This window comes from Chondrus crispus, genomic scaffold (assembly GCF_000350225.1).
Source record: "Chondrus crispus Stackhouse genomic scaffold, scaffold_4, whole genome shotgun sequence".
Classification (NCBI taxonomy): domain Eukaryota; phylum Rhodophyta; class Florideophyceae; order Gigartinales; family Gigartinaceae; genus Chondrus; species Chondrus crispus.
In genome coordinates this window covers 245,968-263,524 of record NW_005179249.1, presented here as the reverse complement: position 1 = coordinate 263,524, position 17,557 = coordinate 245,968, and the positions used below count along the sequence as shown (strand labels likewise).

The window sequence follows — 17,557 nt, the reverse complement described above, 5'->3', positions numbered from 1 at the left end:
GGCGGGGGGGTGGGTACGGGTTGTACAGTTGTTGTGGTTGGATCCACGGTGTGTTGTACCACTGTGTGCGTGGGGGTCCTCGTCCGCGCTGGCGACCTCAGGGTCGGGGGGAGGGTTCTTGTTTGCTTTGGCGTGATGCAATGGTGCGGAGCCCCTGGGGGTCAGGTGGATTGGGGGACGACCGGGTGGTGTGGCGGGCTTGGACTGCTTTGAGTCTTTGCGTCACTTGTATTATTGTTTGGGGAACTGAGTCCGTCTCAGTCCAGGTGTCTGGTAAGTGCTTGAATGTCGGGTGGTGCTCCAGTCCTTTCATGATTTCGTCTGCAGTGACGGTTTCATCGGTTCGGATGTGGGGTAATTTGCCAGTTGCGTACGGGTGCGCAGGGATCGGTGTTGATTAATATAATCGTCAACAGATAGTGCGGTGGTGAATAGGAGTCGGTCAGCTTCCTGACGTAGGAGAAAGTGGGTGGTCGGGGAGCTGTCTGTGAAGTGTTCTTGAATGGCCTGCAACAGTGCGGCTGGCGTGGTGTCGAAAGGGATGTCAGTCGTTTCTGCGATTTCGTGAGGGGTGCTGTTGGTGATCAGCATGCGGATGGTGGCGCAGTCTTTGACGTATTGTTTGTGTTCCGGCGTGGCCGGGGGCGGCTGGGTGTAGTTGGTTTCCAGCGTGTGCTGGACATCATTTATGATGGAGGTGTCCTCAATAGCTTGGTTCCAAAGGTTGAAATTGTTGCCGGAGGGGTGGAGGGGCGGGCGTTTGCCGTAAAAATGGGAGGAGCGGTGATCCGGGGAGTTTTGGTCGATGTGGTGCTCTATTGTAGCGGGAGATGTAGGGTGTGTGGATGGGGTTGGGGGAAGGGATTGTGCCGTTGGGATGGACAGGGGCTCAGATCGGCAGTCGACGCAGACGTGCGAAGGCTAGTCGCTGAGTTGGGCTGGGTGAGGGGGTCGGCGCTCGACGCGAGGAGGCGGAGGCGAAGTGGGTGATCGGCGCTCGTTGCGCGGTGGCGGAGGCGATTTGGGTGCTTGGCTGCCGGTTCTGCACTCGACGCGATGGGGCGGAGGCGAGTGTGGAGCTTGGGCGTTGGGTCTGCGCTGGACGCGTGGGGGCGGAGGCGAATGGGGGGTATGTAGAGGAGGGGGGCGGGTTGGGTGCCCGGGGTGGTGGTGCTCTTGGCTGTTCTTTGTGACGAACGGCGGAGCGATTTGTGCTCGTGTTGCAGGGTGGGTTTGCGATTTGGGGCCATAACCTGTGGTGCAAGGAACGATACCCGAGTTTACTGAGGGAGACGGACCGTGTGCGACTAAGAAGGGGAGCGGCGCCGGTGGCGGCGGCGCTGCCTGGGGCGCTACATCTGTGCTACGTGTGTGCGTGGTACAGGTGTGCGAGCTGTGCATGGGAATCATGACAAACAACACTAAAAATTACCATAAAAATTGTCCTCTGTGTGATGCCAAGAACTGGTCCGATGCCTCCGACGACGGATCGTGGCGGAGGCGACGGCGCTTTTATTTCCTACTGAGTAAATAGCGCCTTATTGGCATTGTCCTATCCGTACTGTGTCTTATCTGGATGGAACCACAATATGAGGACAACGGCCCAATAGACACTAGGGGAGGGAGGGGTATCGGTGTTTATGGAATTACAAATGGGTGCCAATGTTGTACTTGCACTGTGCTGAGAGAGGAGAGGTAGAATGAAAGAGTGAGGGCATTTGGCAGTGGTACAACCTACTAGTGACACACTGATATTTTCATCCCAGCTGGATATGCAGCCACGATTGTTTCCATTTTTCGGATATCACAAATCGCTTTTCTGAACCACCACCACATTCCCCTTTTTTGTTCTTCTTTGCTGTGAAAAATATCATATTCCTCTCACATCCAGGTCCGTAAGACCAAACATCTCTTCTTGTCCTACTCACGAGTGCAACATCTCATCAAGGGCCCTGAATATCCCACGCAGGGGCGTGGGATACTCACCTTTGTCGCCAAACTCTTCTATTTCTTTCGCTCATCCCAAACAAGGGAATGCTGCGTATGATTTCCCGAATACAACAGTATCACGCCGGACACCGCTTTTCATGACCACAATGTGCCAAGCCTCTACGCATGCTCAGCACCCTGCGGTGCCCGCATTCAAAGCATCAAGGCACTGTTGCCAGAGGTCGTAGATCCCTCATACCACAATGTTTCCGAAGGACGCGCCTGAATGCCATGTCGCAGTCTTGAGATATCCAGACGCCACCTCGTGCTTGCCTGCCTCCATACGGCATCGACAAGGAGCTTTTTTGACAGCCACCGACAACAAGGCTTTCTCTCCCTTCCCGTCTCCGCTGAAATCAACTCTAGATAGATTCCTTCTTGTGTCTGTGGCACACCGTCTACCCTTGCTCATTGCCTCTTGTTTCTTGAAAAGTCTCCACTTGCTCCCCTCACGTTCCCCTCCTGTTAGCTTGCTACACCATAGTACTTCCTACCTGGGAGTGCCCTGCTTCCAAAACTGCGTCCTTGTCTCACCAACGCCTCCGTGGTACCCAATCCGCAAACCACCCTCCGCCATGCCTGGCAGTGCATCACGCAATTCCAGCAAAAAGCTATTTTCCGCAGCCACCGTCCATACTGCAAATATCGCTCGCCGCAGATCATGCCGTGCTGTCATGCCGTGCTGTCGGGTGAGAAGGTATTACAATTTTTTCGACATGACGCATCTGCGATGATGGGCAGTTGAGCTGCCTTCAACACTGATTTTCACTTCTATCGCCCACTGAAAGAAGGAAACGCAACCTTGCATCGTTTCGCTCTTGTTTGCATCTCATAATCCGAAGAAAATGAGTCTTCAAAAGATGTTAGGATATCTTCGTGTCTGCAAGCAGGACGAACGCTACGCTGTGATCCGTGCCCTTTTCTGACCTTCACCCCTTCCAGGAAAGCACTTTGGTCATCGGTTTATTCCCTCTCTCGCACTCACTTCATACACACCCGAGAAAGTTTGCCTTAGTAAGGATACCAGCCTTTTTGTATGCGGCAAAAGGGTTTGAATTGAAAGCCCTTGAAAGCGCCGCAGTGTCGGGCTTCGGCAAGGGAGGCTATCTGCTTTTCGGCACAGGACACCGACACAAATGTTGAGGGGGAAAACGTCTCTGACATGAATAGTTTTAGAATTTGGCAGCGTATTCTCTTGCTGCTCAATGGTTTCTCGTTGCACGTGCCTGGGAGATTTTCATCTCGCGACATTTGAACATTTGGCGGAGGCTCTATTCTGCCGGCTCACACGCAACCAGGTGGTTGGACAGGGGTACTGTAGTTCAAATGGAGAATTGGTGAATGGGGTCAGTGTGCGAAGCAACAGGTTTCTGGCTTATGTCTATCCGACCAAGCGTTATCATAACATAAAAATCTGCGAATTTTATTTCTTTTCAACTTTGATGTCTAGGGTTTCTATTTTTCTTTGGTAGATTGACTCGTTTTATAATTGGGAGGATGTGTCATCAGGGGGGCGACAGCTCGCAAATTTTCGTCATCAGAGGGGCGACGCCATTGTACAAGCCTTTATAATTTTTCTGAAGTTGGAACCGAACCGAGCGAACTCAGCGCAATGTTTCTATGCTACAGTACTGGTATAAAATTAGCTTCAAGAAAAATGCGTACTGTAAGCCAACTTTTTCTTGAACACCTTTATGTGCATCAACGAGTTGGTTTTCGCTAGAATTGAGACGTAAGTGCTTTGCTTGTAGTGATGGCCTTCTGGACTCAAAAAAGTGAAATTGCACGCTGCGTTGTCCAGAAAAATAAAATAACTTTTGTCCTCATATGAGTACTAACGGTCCGATAGACACTAGTGTCATTCCTCTCTCAATATCTTTCGCATTGTCTGTGCATTACAGATTATTGCATCTAGTCGATCGAGAGCATTTGTATTGATGCTGTTCATTGGCGCTCATCATTTCATTGTTCGAGTTAGCCGTGCGCCATGGTACGATTCGGAGTTGGCGTCGAGGTCTTGAGAGGGCAATTCACTATCCCTAACACATAAATATCACCGTCCTCGCCTTTGATTGAGTAGGCAATAGGCGAGAGGGCGAGCGCCTGTTATGTGCTGAGAAAGTTTCGTCGGTTCTCAAACGATGAGAAGCATTGTTGTATTCACGATATCCACAACGGTCAATTACGTTCTTCCTCAAGTCGCATCTTAACGAGGAAATGACCTGTCAGTCCCAAGACGAAGACATGATTTTCCTTCATTTCCGCATGTCTTGCTGGTTGGGATAAGTAGATTAATATTTTACTTTCGGAAAGTGGACTCTGTTTTTCGCTGATAAAATGACTCTACTTCCTCTATTTTGCAACTGGGTCGCGTGTTCTGAACCCTATTCCCAATTATGTCCGTTTGATGAATTAGATATTAATTTCGTATGCTTTCTGTCTGTTTCAGCAAACCTAGTCTTCTGGTTTCAGGGAACACTTTCTCCATAAAAATAACACCCGATGTACGGCGACAAGTGCCTGCCGAACGAATCGTCCGGTTCGGATCTAATCGTATCGTAATCAATGCTCTCGTTCTTTCTTCCACAGTTGCATCGTTTGCCATTATCATTTTTGTCTATAGCTATACATTCCTTTTATTCGAGAACTGACAGTATTTCGGTCCTTTGTCGTGCTTTGGGATCTGTCCTGGTCTTTGCAGAAGGGTCGTCTCGATACCCGTTTGTATATAGACCATGGGGGCATGCTTGAACCATCGTGAGGAAGCAATTTGTCTTGGGATCATGGTCTTCGTCTGCTTTTGCCTTCTATAGAGGCCTCAACTGTTACGCAATTTATTTTCTTTGAATTACGGTAGCATCTGCACAATATCCGGTGTCATTTCAGATGAGGTCCTGACAACCGATATCAGAAATACAATGATTGGCCATCTCTCAGAATCAACACTACCCACCAATCATACTGGAATCGTCTCATCCCTGAACATCATGGACAGCTCTGCGTCTTTATAAGACATGCCCGAACCAGTTACTTTGTCCTTCAACATCCCTCGCACCACAAGCCTTTCTCCAATCTAAACCAAAAAACATCAAATCATCCAAAAAAGCAGGTCTACCTCTCCAACATGTTTCATCGCCGCACATGTTTTCTCTTGGCCCTCCTGGCCCTGGTCACAGTCGCCTTTGCTGTGAATGACAAGCGCGTTGAGGAAGACATCTCCATTCAACAAGATGCCGCGGAGGGCATGGAAGTTGCGGAACGAACTAGTATCAAGTGCCATTGCTACCCAACTGCGTACGAGGCTAAACATTACTGGCATCACCAGCATTGCTATCTCTATCGTTGCTGGCCTCATCATTACGCGTACTACGGATATTGCTGCCTCAGTCATCCTCATTAGGACTGCTCGCTGAGCTACCCGCACCACCTGGAGTGCAGTTGTCAGAATGGACTCAACGGGCCACAATGGGATTATCAAATTCTTTGTTAGTCTCAGAGTCGACGACAGCTGTTTCAGTCTCAATGCCAATACATCGCAAAAACAATTTCAAGTCCCTTTCATGAAGTGTAGTTGCTCGTAAAAGGGTATCCTTAGTTGGCTGCGTGTGTGGGCATCGCGATGTACCCCGTTTTAGTTTAAAGTAAAAGCAATGAGAAGAAGTATCAATGCATATTCAAACAAAAACGTCTTGTTTCCATACCAATACTTCACCCATGCACTCTAAGGTTATCAGAAAACTACGGCTGCTGCCTTTCTGCGGAATATCGGTGCCTTTTACGGCAACTTCTTCTTGAAGTACTCAGATCCACGAGTACTCCGATGTTCATGTACGTGTTAGAAATAAGTTCACCATGGGGTCATAAATCAATGCGGAGAGTATCGTATCTCAGCAGAGTAAAGTGCTCCCTCCATTTTCATACAGGAGGTTGCTATGGTATCTCTTCAGTTTTTTACCCACATGTCAGATGCTGTTCCCTGCGATGGGAACACTGACACCTGGACATGTGTCTCACGTGATAACCACCCTCTTCGGGCACAAAATAGTTGCCCCGCTTTGCAGTACGCATCAAGTGTCAGACGATGGTCAGGGCTGAAAAGGCGGATGATGTTGTTGTGTTTATTCTGTTAAGAGTTGCTTGCGAGAATTGTGCCTATACTGCATTGCATGTTCGGATGCGTCCTGAATGCATTCCAGATTGCATGACGCAATCAAGCTCAATTCTGCTGAATTGAGGAAATAGGTGCTGTACATACCATGTTAGATACGGGCAATCGACTATATCCCTAATCTGAGGTTGTAAGATTCACTCAAGTGAACCCAAAATTGTAGGGTGGTAAACAGGTGCTTTTTGCTGGTTGCACGATCTGAATCTTGGTATACCGGGGGAATGCGACTCTCGCTTTCCAACCATGTGGAATTCACCGCTCGAAGTGTACCCGTTAAGGACACTCACAGACACACAATAAACCCCACCTACGACCGCCCATCCCGGAACCACCCAAAAACTCGTTCACATGGTACTTCTGTCGAGGGACCGCACACGCCGTGGGCAGGTCTCTATTTCATTCTCAGGGACTTCTGACCATTCCTTCGACGTCAAGAAGTTCTTCTTCTATTTCGACAACGTTTTGATGAAAGAGAAGGACGACCAAGAGAAAGCAGAGGGACTGCTTCCCTTCCTCGATGGCCCAGCATTCGAATTCTGCTACAGCCGTTTCGCCGCTGGTGAAACCCTCACAGCGGAGGCCATGAACTACTCCGCAGTCAAGAAGGCCTTCTTCTACAAGTTTCAACCGCAGGAAGATCCTGGGGTGGCAATACGTTCGGCCATCGACCTCAGGCTTCGAGATGATGATGTGATTTCGTTCGTGAAGAGGGCGGAGAGTTTGTACTCTGCAGCCGAATTCAACGATTCTGCTAAGCTTTGACTTCTCCACAAGTCCATTCAAGGTCATCCCGCGTTGATTCAGTTCGTTATGTTCGGCAGCCCAACCACGTACAACGAATTGATTGGCGCTATGAAGATGTTCGACCGCAACAGGAAAGAATTCAGCCCCGTCGGTTATTCTCCGTTCAAGCATTTGTCACCATCGACTTCACTTTCAGGTCCCCAAGAAACCAGAACCACCTTCAAGAGTGGTTACGAAGATAAGTTGGAAACTCTGACCTCCCAACTGGCTGAACTCTCTCTTCTAGTGAACAAGTCTCAGAGAGGGTTCAAGAAGCCCGCGATTGACGAACGCCCCTGTTCGTACTGTGGAAGGCAGGGTCATGGCGCCAATAAGAGCCCATATAACCCCCATCGGGGAGCTCGGTGCACTTATTGCAGTAAGGTTGGACACGCTGAACCCGCCTGTTGAGCGAAGGCTAAAGCCTCAAGGGAAGATGACCCGAAGAGGAATCAGGGAGGAATAGAAATCAAGAAAGTAAAGTTTGCTGATGAACATTCTCTGGTTGTTACAGAAGGAGTTTCATCACCCAAACCGGAAGTAGTGGCTGCCTTAAAGCGAAATGCTCAGGGAGAACCACTGCCGAAGCAGCATCACTCAGCTGCTGCCCCGCAACCGACTCCTTCGATGGTCGGCCCGATGGAATACATGCCCCCGCATCGCCATTCAACCCCAGGAGTTCTAATTCGTATTACACAGAAGAACCGCAGGACGAAGAAGAAGACTGCTCCGAAGTCTAACAAAGTGGCTAGGCTCAGCAGCCATGTAAGAAGGTACAGTCTCCTCACCGAACTCGCCAGGGCCTCATCTGGTATCACGTTCGGCCAGCTAGTTCGAGGTTACGCTGATGACGCGAAGAAGGAAATGCAGGAGTTGTTCCGCTCAGGCACAAGGAAGACAAAGATTGCCACAATGGGGGATACAAGCTTCCCTCGTAAACTCAAGTTGGTTCCCGTCAAGATCTACTCCAAAGAGGCACAGGCACTTCTAGATTCCGCGGCAATTCCAAACTTGATGTCTAGTCGGCTCTCAGACGAACTCTCTCTGACCCCGTCTCCTACATCCCGGCAAATCACTGTCGCCAACGGTGATACCTCACAGTGTATCGGGACTGTCTCGAGAGTTCCCGTCTCGTTTACCGACTTGACAGTCCCAATCGACTTTCTTGTTGTGCTAAATACGCCTTTTGATCTTATCATTGGGTGCCCGACATTCGAAACCTTGGCTGCTCGGATTGATCTTCGCAGGCAAATGGTGAAGCTTTCATTCCAGGATAGGACCGTACATCTTGGCTTGGAATATGACCGCTCCAGCACTCATATCGTGAACACAGGTACTGATAGTGATGACTTCACTTCCGGTGTCGAAGGAGAGTTGAACGACACCGGGGAATTCGATGAGTTCTCCTCGCTTTCCGATTCGGAGGAGTACGTCGTCACCATTTTATCGAATACAACGGCTGGGAAGAAAATTGAGCAGCACCCCTTTGCAGCCTTCGTGACACCAGTACTCGAGGAGGATGACACCAATGAAGAAATGCCGTCGCTCGCCTCCGATGACGATTCCAACGAAACTGATGATCAGATGAGTGAGAGCGGTGATTTGATTAATCAAACCATAATTATGGAAGATATAGTATTAGTCGCGGACACTATGCAAGAAGATTCTAATGGGGGAGAAGACACGTCAAGCGCATCGGAGCTTCTTTTCCACTTCTGTCATTCACGAGACTGCCAAGGTATGACTGGTGAACCTTGCATGGCCGTTCCGTCTGAGACTCCTGTGCCCAACCCAAACGGCAGTACGGATCCCAACCCCATCGCTACTCAACCAGAAGGCGAAGTGATGGAAAAGGACATACTAAGGACCAGTGAAGAAGAAGGAAGTGTAGATGATGAAGTGGATGAGGCCCCACAAGAGCAAGTTGAACTGCCCACTATAGTGGGCAATGGTGTATACACCATCTGCCCAACCCCAAATGGACCTCTCCACCCCACCTGAAGATCTGGAGATTCCCGAACCCGAGAATGGAAATCAGGTCGCCAACGGCTCTGCACCACCTGAAGCAGAGAACAAATACCCGGAGTATGAAATTCAAGATGTCGAGGAGGACGAAGACGAAGAAGCCGCCCCGGAAGAATGTGAACCTGGTGGACTCCCCTGGAATGATGATTCTGATGATGATGGACCGTCTCCGGCCACCTACTGCGGCTTATCTCAAGACCCGGAAGAAAACGGTGATGGAGCGCCAACCGTTCCCCCTCCAAATTCGACAGGAGGCAACCAAGGAAATCGTAACAGTTCCCGTCAAAATGGAACTTCTGGAGCTATTGACAGTGCCCGACTCGAGACAACTCCGTCTCCTGACCATACGGGCACCCATTACGAGGAATGGGGAGACTAAATGGCACTCATTCATGATAAGATCGGCCACCTGCCATCCGCATACCGAAAAGTGCTCTTACACATGTTGCTTAGTAAAGACATCGTGTCTTGGTGTTTGGAGGACCTTCGACCGGCAAGGGTGCCAGTCACACATTCTTTTGACCTTACGGACGAGAACCCGATATACCATCGTAATCGGCGTTTATCACCAAAGCACAACCAAGTCGTTCGAGAAGAAATCGACAAGATGCTGAAAGCCGGAATAATTAGGCCTTCCCTGTCGGCTTGGTCTTTCCCTGTTGTCATTGCCACCAAGAAGGATGGAAAGCCACGATTTTGCGTGGACTATCGCACGCTCAACAAAGTTATGAAGCCGGATCGATGGCCCTTACCAAACATTGAAGAAATACTTGAGGACCTAAGTGGAAGCAGGTACTTCACCTCTTTGGATCTCTTTTCAGGTTATTGGCAGATACAGATGGATGAACAGTGCAAAGAAAAGACCACCTTCACGAGTCGACTTCGTACCTTCCAGTTTGAAGTCATGCCATTTGAGTTAATGAACGCCCCTGCAACGTTCCAACGAATGATGGACTCAATTCTTCGGACTATACCCTTCGCTAGGGTGTATTTAGATGATGTGGTGGTATTCTCCAATAATCTGAAAGACCACCTCCAACATGTCGAAGAGGTGCTCCAGATCCTCAAGCGACATGGCCTAAAAATCAAAGCAAGCAAATGCGCCTTTGGACAGCCTGAGATTCATCTATTGGGACATATCGTAACTGCCACTGGCATTCGTGTAGATCCCGAGAAGACCCGGGCGATTGCTGAAGCAAGAACGCCCGCAAACAAGACGGAACTACGCAGCTTTCTGGGCCTTGCATCATACTATAGGCGTTTCATTAAGGGATTTGCCAAGATCGCCGCTGCCTTACACGCCAAAACGTCCGCACAAGTACATTTCTGCTGGAACTCAGAAATGCAAGATGACTTCGATGCCTTCAAGCGAAAGCTCTGTTCGCCGCCAGTGCTCGCTTACCCGGACTTCCTAACACCCTTTATCGTAGAGACTGATGCTTCGTCCCACGCCGTTGGGGCAGTACTATCACAGAAGAAAGACGACTCGCGTATCCACCCTGTACAGTATGCTAGTCGAACCCTGAATCAGGCAGAACGCAACTACTCCGCTTGCGAGAGAGAAGCCCTAGCAGTCATCTTTGCGTTGAAGAAGTTCCGAGTCTACCTATTGTCAGAGACCTTCACTCTTGTCACCGATCACCAGGCTCTGCGCCATGCATTTCAGAAGAAAGACGTACATGGTCCCCTTGCCCGCTGGCTAGACCTTCTCGCTGATTACGACTTTCGCATAGTCTATCGCCCAGGGGAGGACAATCATGCAGCCGACTACCTCTCCCGTCCAGGCCAGGGGCTGGCGAAAGAGGAGATAAAATTTAGCTTGGTACTGCATGTTTCAGACAAAGGAGATTTCGAACCCTCCTCCTGGACGTGCAAAAGTATCTCACCCGTTTCGAGTTCTCAACGAAAGACGGAAAGTATGACGGGCAGGTCAAAAGAGCCTCAAAGTCCTATCTATTTGTAAATGGTCAGCTCTTCAGGCGCACACTGCATGGAATCCGGGCAATTCCTCCGTTGTATCAACGTGTTGGAATTCTGAAGACATTTCATGGCGACATTGGACACTAGGATCTCAATACCACCAGGCAGTTCGTGTCGGATCGGTACTGGTGGATGAAGATGCACAGGGACATCCACGATTATGTCCGCAGCTGTCATGACTGTCAGATGTTTACGCCGCTACCGACCTACTGGACGTCCTTGAAGTTACCCTTGACCACATTGTTTGACGTCTTCTCAATTGACTTCGCCGGGCCATTTCCAACAACGTCGTCCGGCCATCGCTACATCTTGGTGGCGGTGGAACATCTCACAGGATGGCCAATCACTATGTCCTACCCAAACTGTACCAGTGCTGTCGCACTGGCTTTCCTGAAAAGTGAGATCATGTTTTCGTTCGGACCCCCGAGAAAGATGATTTCGAACAATGCTACGTCGTTCCTATCCACAGCTGTTGAGGAGTTTTCCAAACTTCACGGCATTTTATGGAAGCCTGCGCTTGCATACGCACCACAGTCGAATGGGAAGCAGAAAGAATGGTCGGGACAATTAAGAAGTCCGTAGCAAAGATGGCGCACAGGAATGCTCGAGGATGGGATAAAAGTTTACCAAAAGTCCTGTACGGATATCGACGACGTCGCCTTGCCGAAGGATGTTCCCCGTTCGAGCTATTGTATGGCCATCCGCCTCGACTCAGTCCAGTGGATGCTACCCCACTTGTACCCACATTTGCATTGGCACACCGCCAAATTGAGCTGCTGGCATCGGCCAACCTGCGTGCAAAAAGGCACGACCACCACACCAAATCACCAAACCGTAAACCTGCCGAGACATTCCAGGTAGAAGAAAAGGTGTTAGTATGCCGAGGAGGTGCTTTGCGCACGACTGTGAAATGGCCGCCTCTGATTTCGAAGTACTACGGCCCCTGTACCGTGAAGAAAGCGGACCACCCTCGCTACGAGTTATGCTCACAGCACCGTCGCTTGTCGCGCAGGCCGATCCATGCTCGACGTCTGGTTCACTAATACCAGCGCCCAGATCATTTGTTGAATTAAGGAAACATTTCGTGTTGGAAGACTCATTGCGCATCGCTTTGGAATTTATGCATCATGCGTTAGCTATTGGAAATACATCGTCTCTTTTCATGGAGAACAGCGTTCTGTTTGTATATTAGAAACCTGATTTATATCGGGCGTCACGATACCTAGCTACAAGAGCAGCTACTATTACATAAGCTCAACTAAGGTATACGACGATACCGGTGCCTAAAATATTTGGTCGATTGAGACAAGCCGTTTGGTGCACTGCCGCCGGTGATCTTCGCCTCCAAGGGACCCCCGCTTTGTTGCGTTCTCGGATCTGGTGTCTGTGGGCAAGTTGCCTCTGGCGCTGTATGCCATCCTCATCTGTGCTCTCCAATGCACGCTGACAGGAACTTAATCCTGACTACGCCCCCGGCTCATATGGAGAGTTGGTCGTCAGATGTGATACGGCTACAGATCCCGATCCTTGCTTCCCCTGAATCCTAGACATGGTCACGTTGGCTTATAGTACGTATACATCCTATACGTAGACTACGTCCCTGCTTACACCCAGCTCGAAGATGCAGTGTACCCATCGGGGTTCAAACCCGGGACCCCTGACATCCAAGATGGTGCCTTAAACGACTGAGGTATCCATGCTGATTCAATAGCTCTTCAGTTTCCTAGGATCTACGACCTCTATTTGAATTACGCTGATTGGCGCCGAGGTCGGTCGCCGTTTAGCCGGGGGGCCGTGTGGGATACTGTGCTGTACATGTTATGATATGGATTTTCAGATATTTTACGGATATTTTCTGAAGTCACCTATTGGTCAAAGTTACACGGAGGTTACACGGAGGTTACATGGTTAACCATGTTAGGGGTTCGATGCTGGCGCGGCTCTATAAAAGCCGCGCCAGCACCCACCCGACACACACACATACACACACACACTCACAGACACACAATAAACCCCACCTACGACCGCCCATCCCGGGACTACCCAAGAACTCGTTCACACAACTGCTGTCCAGTCTAGTAAGGTCCACTTTTGTGGACAACCGGAGCCAGAACACCACGGGCCCCTAAAGCTGCCGTTGAGTGCCAAATATACCAGCAACTCCGCCACAGCTCCGTGTAAATGCGGGGCAAATATAAACGTTGCACAGGGAGCATTTCAATGTAGACTTATGTCCTCTCCATCCCTTTTTCTTGGTACCACAAAGTGCACAGTACAGAGTAAAGTCCCTCTCGACTGACGGCCTCAAGTAATGACAGTCCCTGTTCTTGTGACAGATATGCCGTCTCAAGGCGAACCCCCTCCTCATATGGCCCCCTAATGGCCGACTCTCCCCAGAATAATGACACGCTCGCCTACAGTGACAAACTCTGTATAGTGACAAATATATTGGACTTGTAACTGTTCATGTGATAGATTTTTCTTTACTTTTGAGACTCTTTGCGCGAAAAGTATTGGGTGATTTTTTTCTAGCGTGAGTTTCGGCTCCTGTACAGTCCAGTTTGGGCCAGTTCAACCCTGAGAAGCTGCAGCATCTCCCGAGAACGAGAGCTGTTAATCGCTTGATGGCTCTCAGCGAGCAGCACCTCAGTCTCACAAATAAGAGCACGTGCTGATGCTTGCCAACGACCCACAGAGCCTTTCGGGGGTGCCTCAATGGCATCGGCATCCTCATCCTCCGCTCCCTCGGCAGAATTATCACTGTCCAACACACACGAGACCACATCGTGAATAGAATTACCCTCAATCGGATGGCTTGTATCCTCCTCTTGTTCCGCATTAAAAAAAGAACTGAGTTCAGAAACGTCTAAATTATCAATAACGGAGCAATTCTCGAGTCCCCTGAGATCATCAGCCAAGTGCTCCATAACACCATCGAGCCATTCAGGTTGCGTTATGTTATGGTTTGTACAGTCAACATCACTTTGTACAGTAGTGTTCTCAAGATATTTAAGATAGTCAGCGCCCTGACACTTTGCTTCCCGTGACCGATGCTCAGATATTGTGTTCTGTATTTGTAACAGTGTTCTACTGTGTGGCAGCTTGGCACTCTTCCCACAATCTGTGGCAGATAATAAAGCAGCACGGAGCTCTCTGTCTTGATAAGGTGCCAGTATGTCACAACTCAGCCAACCATTAATAACCACCTTTGTCGGCACGACGTTCCACGCTGTTGCCATCATACACACCGCATCATAAATCGTCACAGCTTTTGAAAGCTTAAATGACTCTCGACACTCAGGGGGTTTCGCCATCTGTACATTGACATACTCCAGTACGTGATTAACCAACAACCTCCTAAATGCCGCTTTAAAAGATCTTCCAATGGAGGCGTCTACAGGCTGTACCACAGATGTGAGGTTAGGTGGCAGAAACTGGGTCTCGACATTTTTAAAGCTGCTGTAATCAATAGCATGCGCCGAGCAGTTGTCCACCAGATGTAAAACTTTTCGACCTTGAGTGGCAGCTGCTTTATCTAGTGCAGTGACCTGTTTCTCTCAAAGATATTGTGTATTCCAAGCATGACCTTGATTATAATAGTATATTCCCAAATCTCGCGTTGGGTCGAAACGCTTAGGAAATGATTTAGGCCTCTTTGACTTTCCTATTATAACCAAAGGTGCTTTAACTCCATCTGCAAATACAGTGAGAACAGCTGTGAGCCTATCCTTGATTCTTGTGTAGGAGGACGCGCGATCTGTAGTACCCACTGTACGTGAAGGGAATGAGCGATACAGTACAGCTACCTCATCTGTATTCATGAGATCTGTCGGGATTGTTGTGCAAACTAATCGGCGCAATCTTGATCTGGCATTCTCTACGAATTTTGCCTCATGCATGCCGTTCTGTCCTCGAGGTTTAAAACTTGCCAGGTGGTTCCGATCCATAAAGTTATGAAACCAATGCTTGCTACCTTTAAATGCTTTCAAAGAGAACATTCTATCCTCGAGAAGAGCTCTTTCTGGTTGGCTCTCGTTAGTTACCAATTTGGTTTCCAATTTAGTTACCATCTCGTCTCGGATCTCGAAGGCAATCTTTCGTATGACATCTTCTCTAAAGATAGACTCACCTCGTAAGTAGTTAATCCTGCTTCGGATGTAAGTATTCAATGCTTGATGTAGTTCTGGGTGGTCGCATTTTCTAATTGTTTTCCGTTTCTTGTTGCTTTTTAGTGACTCATCAGTCTGCATAATGGCAGGGGCGTTTCTTTTCCAGTTGTAAACAGCAGTCCTTTGGACGTGCAGAAATTCTGCTACTGACTTCACGGTATATGGCTGTTGGTTTTTTGGGTTGAGGTAAGGTCGTCCGAAGGTTCCATCGTCACGTGCGCCGAGGAGGCGCAAGGCCTCCTTCTTCGTGGTAAGGAGAGTGTGACTTCGCTTTCTGGCTTGATTCGTTGGTTCTGCCATCGACATCATACCAGAGGGGGCGTGATTTGAGGCGTTCAGAGGGGATGGGGGCGTGACGGAACAGGAAGGAAGGTCTCGGGACTCGAAGGGCCCCTCGCAGAGAACTTTACGCTGGTGAGGTGTTTACGTTGCATGTTGGTAAAGGGGGGGTGCTGGAGACGTCGGACAAAAACCTCAATATTAAAAGGAAAAAGTACTTGTAATTGTCAAGCAATCACCATTTTTTACGTTTTGCAACGGGGACACTCTCAGCCTGTCGTCCACTGGGACTTGGCGAAAACAACCACGGACACAGAAGAGGAGTGAGATTGAAGCGCGCGGACACTTTTGCACCTCAACCGAGCATTAAGATCGGACATCCAAGCAAATAAATAAAAAATAGAAAAGTCCGCCTATTTTGTATTTTTGGGTTGTTGCACACTTATACGTAGAAAGCCGTAAGCAATCGATTGAGATATTTTTTCTTTAATTTCAACCACGTCGTTCTGATATACGGCGCACTATCTGGCGCCGTTACGCGCGGCGGTGCTCCTTGGCCCGTGTCGGAGATATTTTTCAAAATATTTTGCATGTCCGATTTTTTTGTCACTGTCCGACAACACCAGCAACCCCCCTTTATATTGCGACACAATCGATGTATCATTTGGGGACGGAGTCAGGTACAGCGTGCATGAACTGCTTACATGAGCATTACAGAGAATACTGGCTACAGTGACATTCCCTCTGTAGTGACAAAAACGCCCCAATTGGTGGAACCCCTTTTTTGTCACTGGAAAGGGACTTTACTCTGTACTGCGCTACCTCTAGAATTGCCTGAGTTTGTTTGTGGCCAGTAGTATCCAGACGTAACCGCTTTCCATCGCCAGCGCTAAAGAACTCAATTCTTCTCCTTCTTCGCCGTTTAGCTATTTTTTTGAGTCTATCTCTTTCACGCCACGTCACCGGGTCTCGACTTTGTACAACATTCAGAATCACATGGCTATGACAATCATATTTCGCAAGATTGTCCGCGTACTGCAAACGGTCTGTTGAGAGGTCTGCGATGACGTCCGCCAAGGGTTGAAATTTATTGAGAGGTTGCCTGTACCTCTCTAACGAATAAAAGCGCTGTCTTGACTCCAGTAAATCCTCGCGCTTAAACGTTCGCCATGCAATGAATCCTTTAATAGGTCTGCCAAACAAGTTTTGTGCTCCCATTTTAAGTGCTACGTCGAGGAGCAGTTGCATTGTGCTATCAATCTCGACTTTAAAGTGACATCGTGTCCATTAGTGACTGCAGCTGTGATTGTGTGTCCTAATCATTTCATGTGTTGATATCAATTTACCTTAATAAGGATAATTCTCCTTACTGTGCCACCCAGGCTAAACGTTACTGGCATCACTATGACGGCCATTGCTATCTCTATCGTTGCTGGTATCATCATCACGCGTACTACGGATATTGCTGCCGCAGTCATCATTATTAGGACTGCTCGCTGAGCTACCCGCACCACATGGAGCGCAGTTGTTAGAATGGACTCAAGGGGTCACAATGGGATTATCTAATTCTTTTGTTAGTCTGGAAGTCGACGACAGCTGTTTCAGTCTCAATGCCAATACATCGCAAAACAATTTCAAGTCCCTTTCATGAAGTGTAATTGCTCGTAAAATTACCCGCGAGGGGTATCCTTAGTTGGCTGTGTGTGTAGGCATCGCGATGTACCCCGTTTTAGTTCAAATAAAAGCGATGAGAAGCAGGATTCTTGAACTTGTGTGTTCTATTTTCTTAGGGTTGCCGCACGAGACCCAATTTATACTACTTTGCATCTGCAGATGTGGTCTCAGGGCGTTCCAGATCATGTGACGTAGTCGACCTCAATTCTGCTGAATTGAGGAAATCAATACTGTAGCTTGTTAGATAGGGCCATTTACTACGGGTCCGATTATACCGAATCGAATCTACCTTTGGTGTTGACACTGGTGTCAATTGTAGTGACATCACTACAGTAGAGTGCTAACGTATTACGTGATCCTTTCGTAAAACCAGAGAGGAAGAGTTGAGGTGTGGAACTGTATCCTCAATATGTATCAATACCTATTCAAACAAAAAATTCTTGTTTCCATACCAGAACTTCACCCATGCAATCTAACGCTATCAAAAAAC

General features: G+C 48.7%; 1 protein-coding gene across 1 annotated transcript; it reads left to right on the top strand.

The window, feature by feature from the left end:
- The first annotated feature begins 16,945 nt into the window (after positions 1-16,945).
- CHC_T00006265001 (hypothetical protein) lies at positions 16,946-17,044 on the top strand. Its single transcript, XM_005717888.1, has one exon. It carries the CDS (start codon positions 16,946-16,948, stop codon positions 17,042-17,044), a length of 99 nt encoding a protein of 32 aa, XP_005717945.1.
- The last annotated feature ends 513 nt before the right edge of the window (positions 17,045-17,557 follow it).

Bases quoted from the DNA above. Each gene is read 5' to 3' on its own strand.
- CHC_T00006265001 (XM_005717888.1), top strand. From the start codon at position 16,946: ATGGGATTATCTAATTCTTTTGTTAGTCTGGAAGTCGACGACAGCTGT.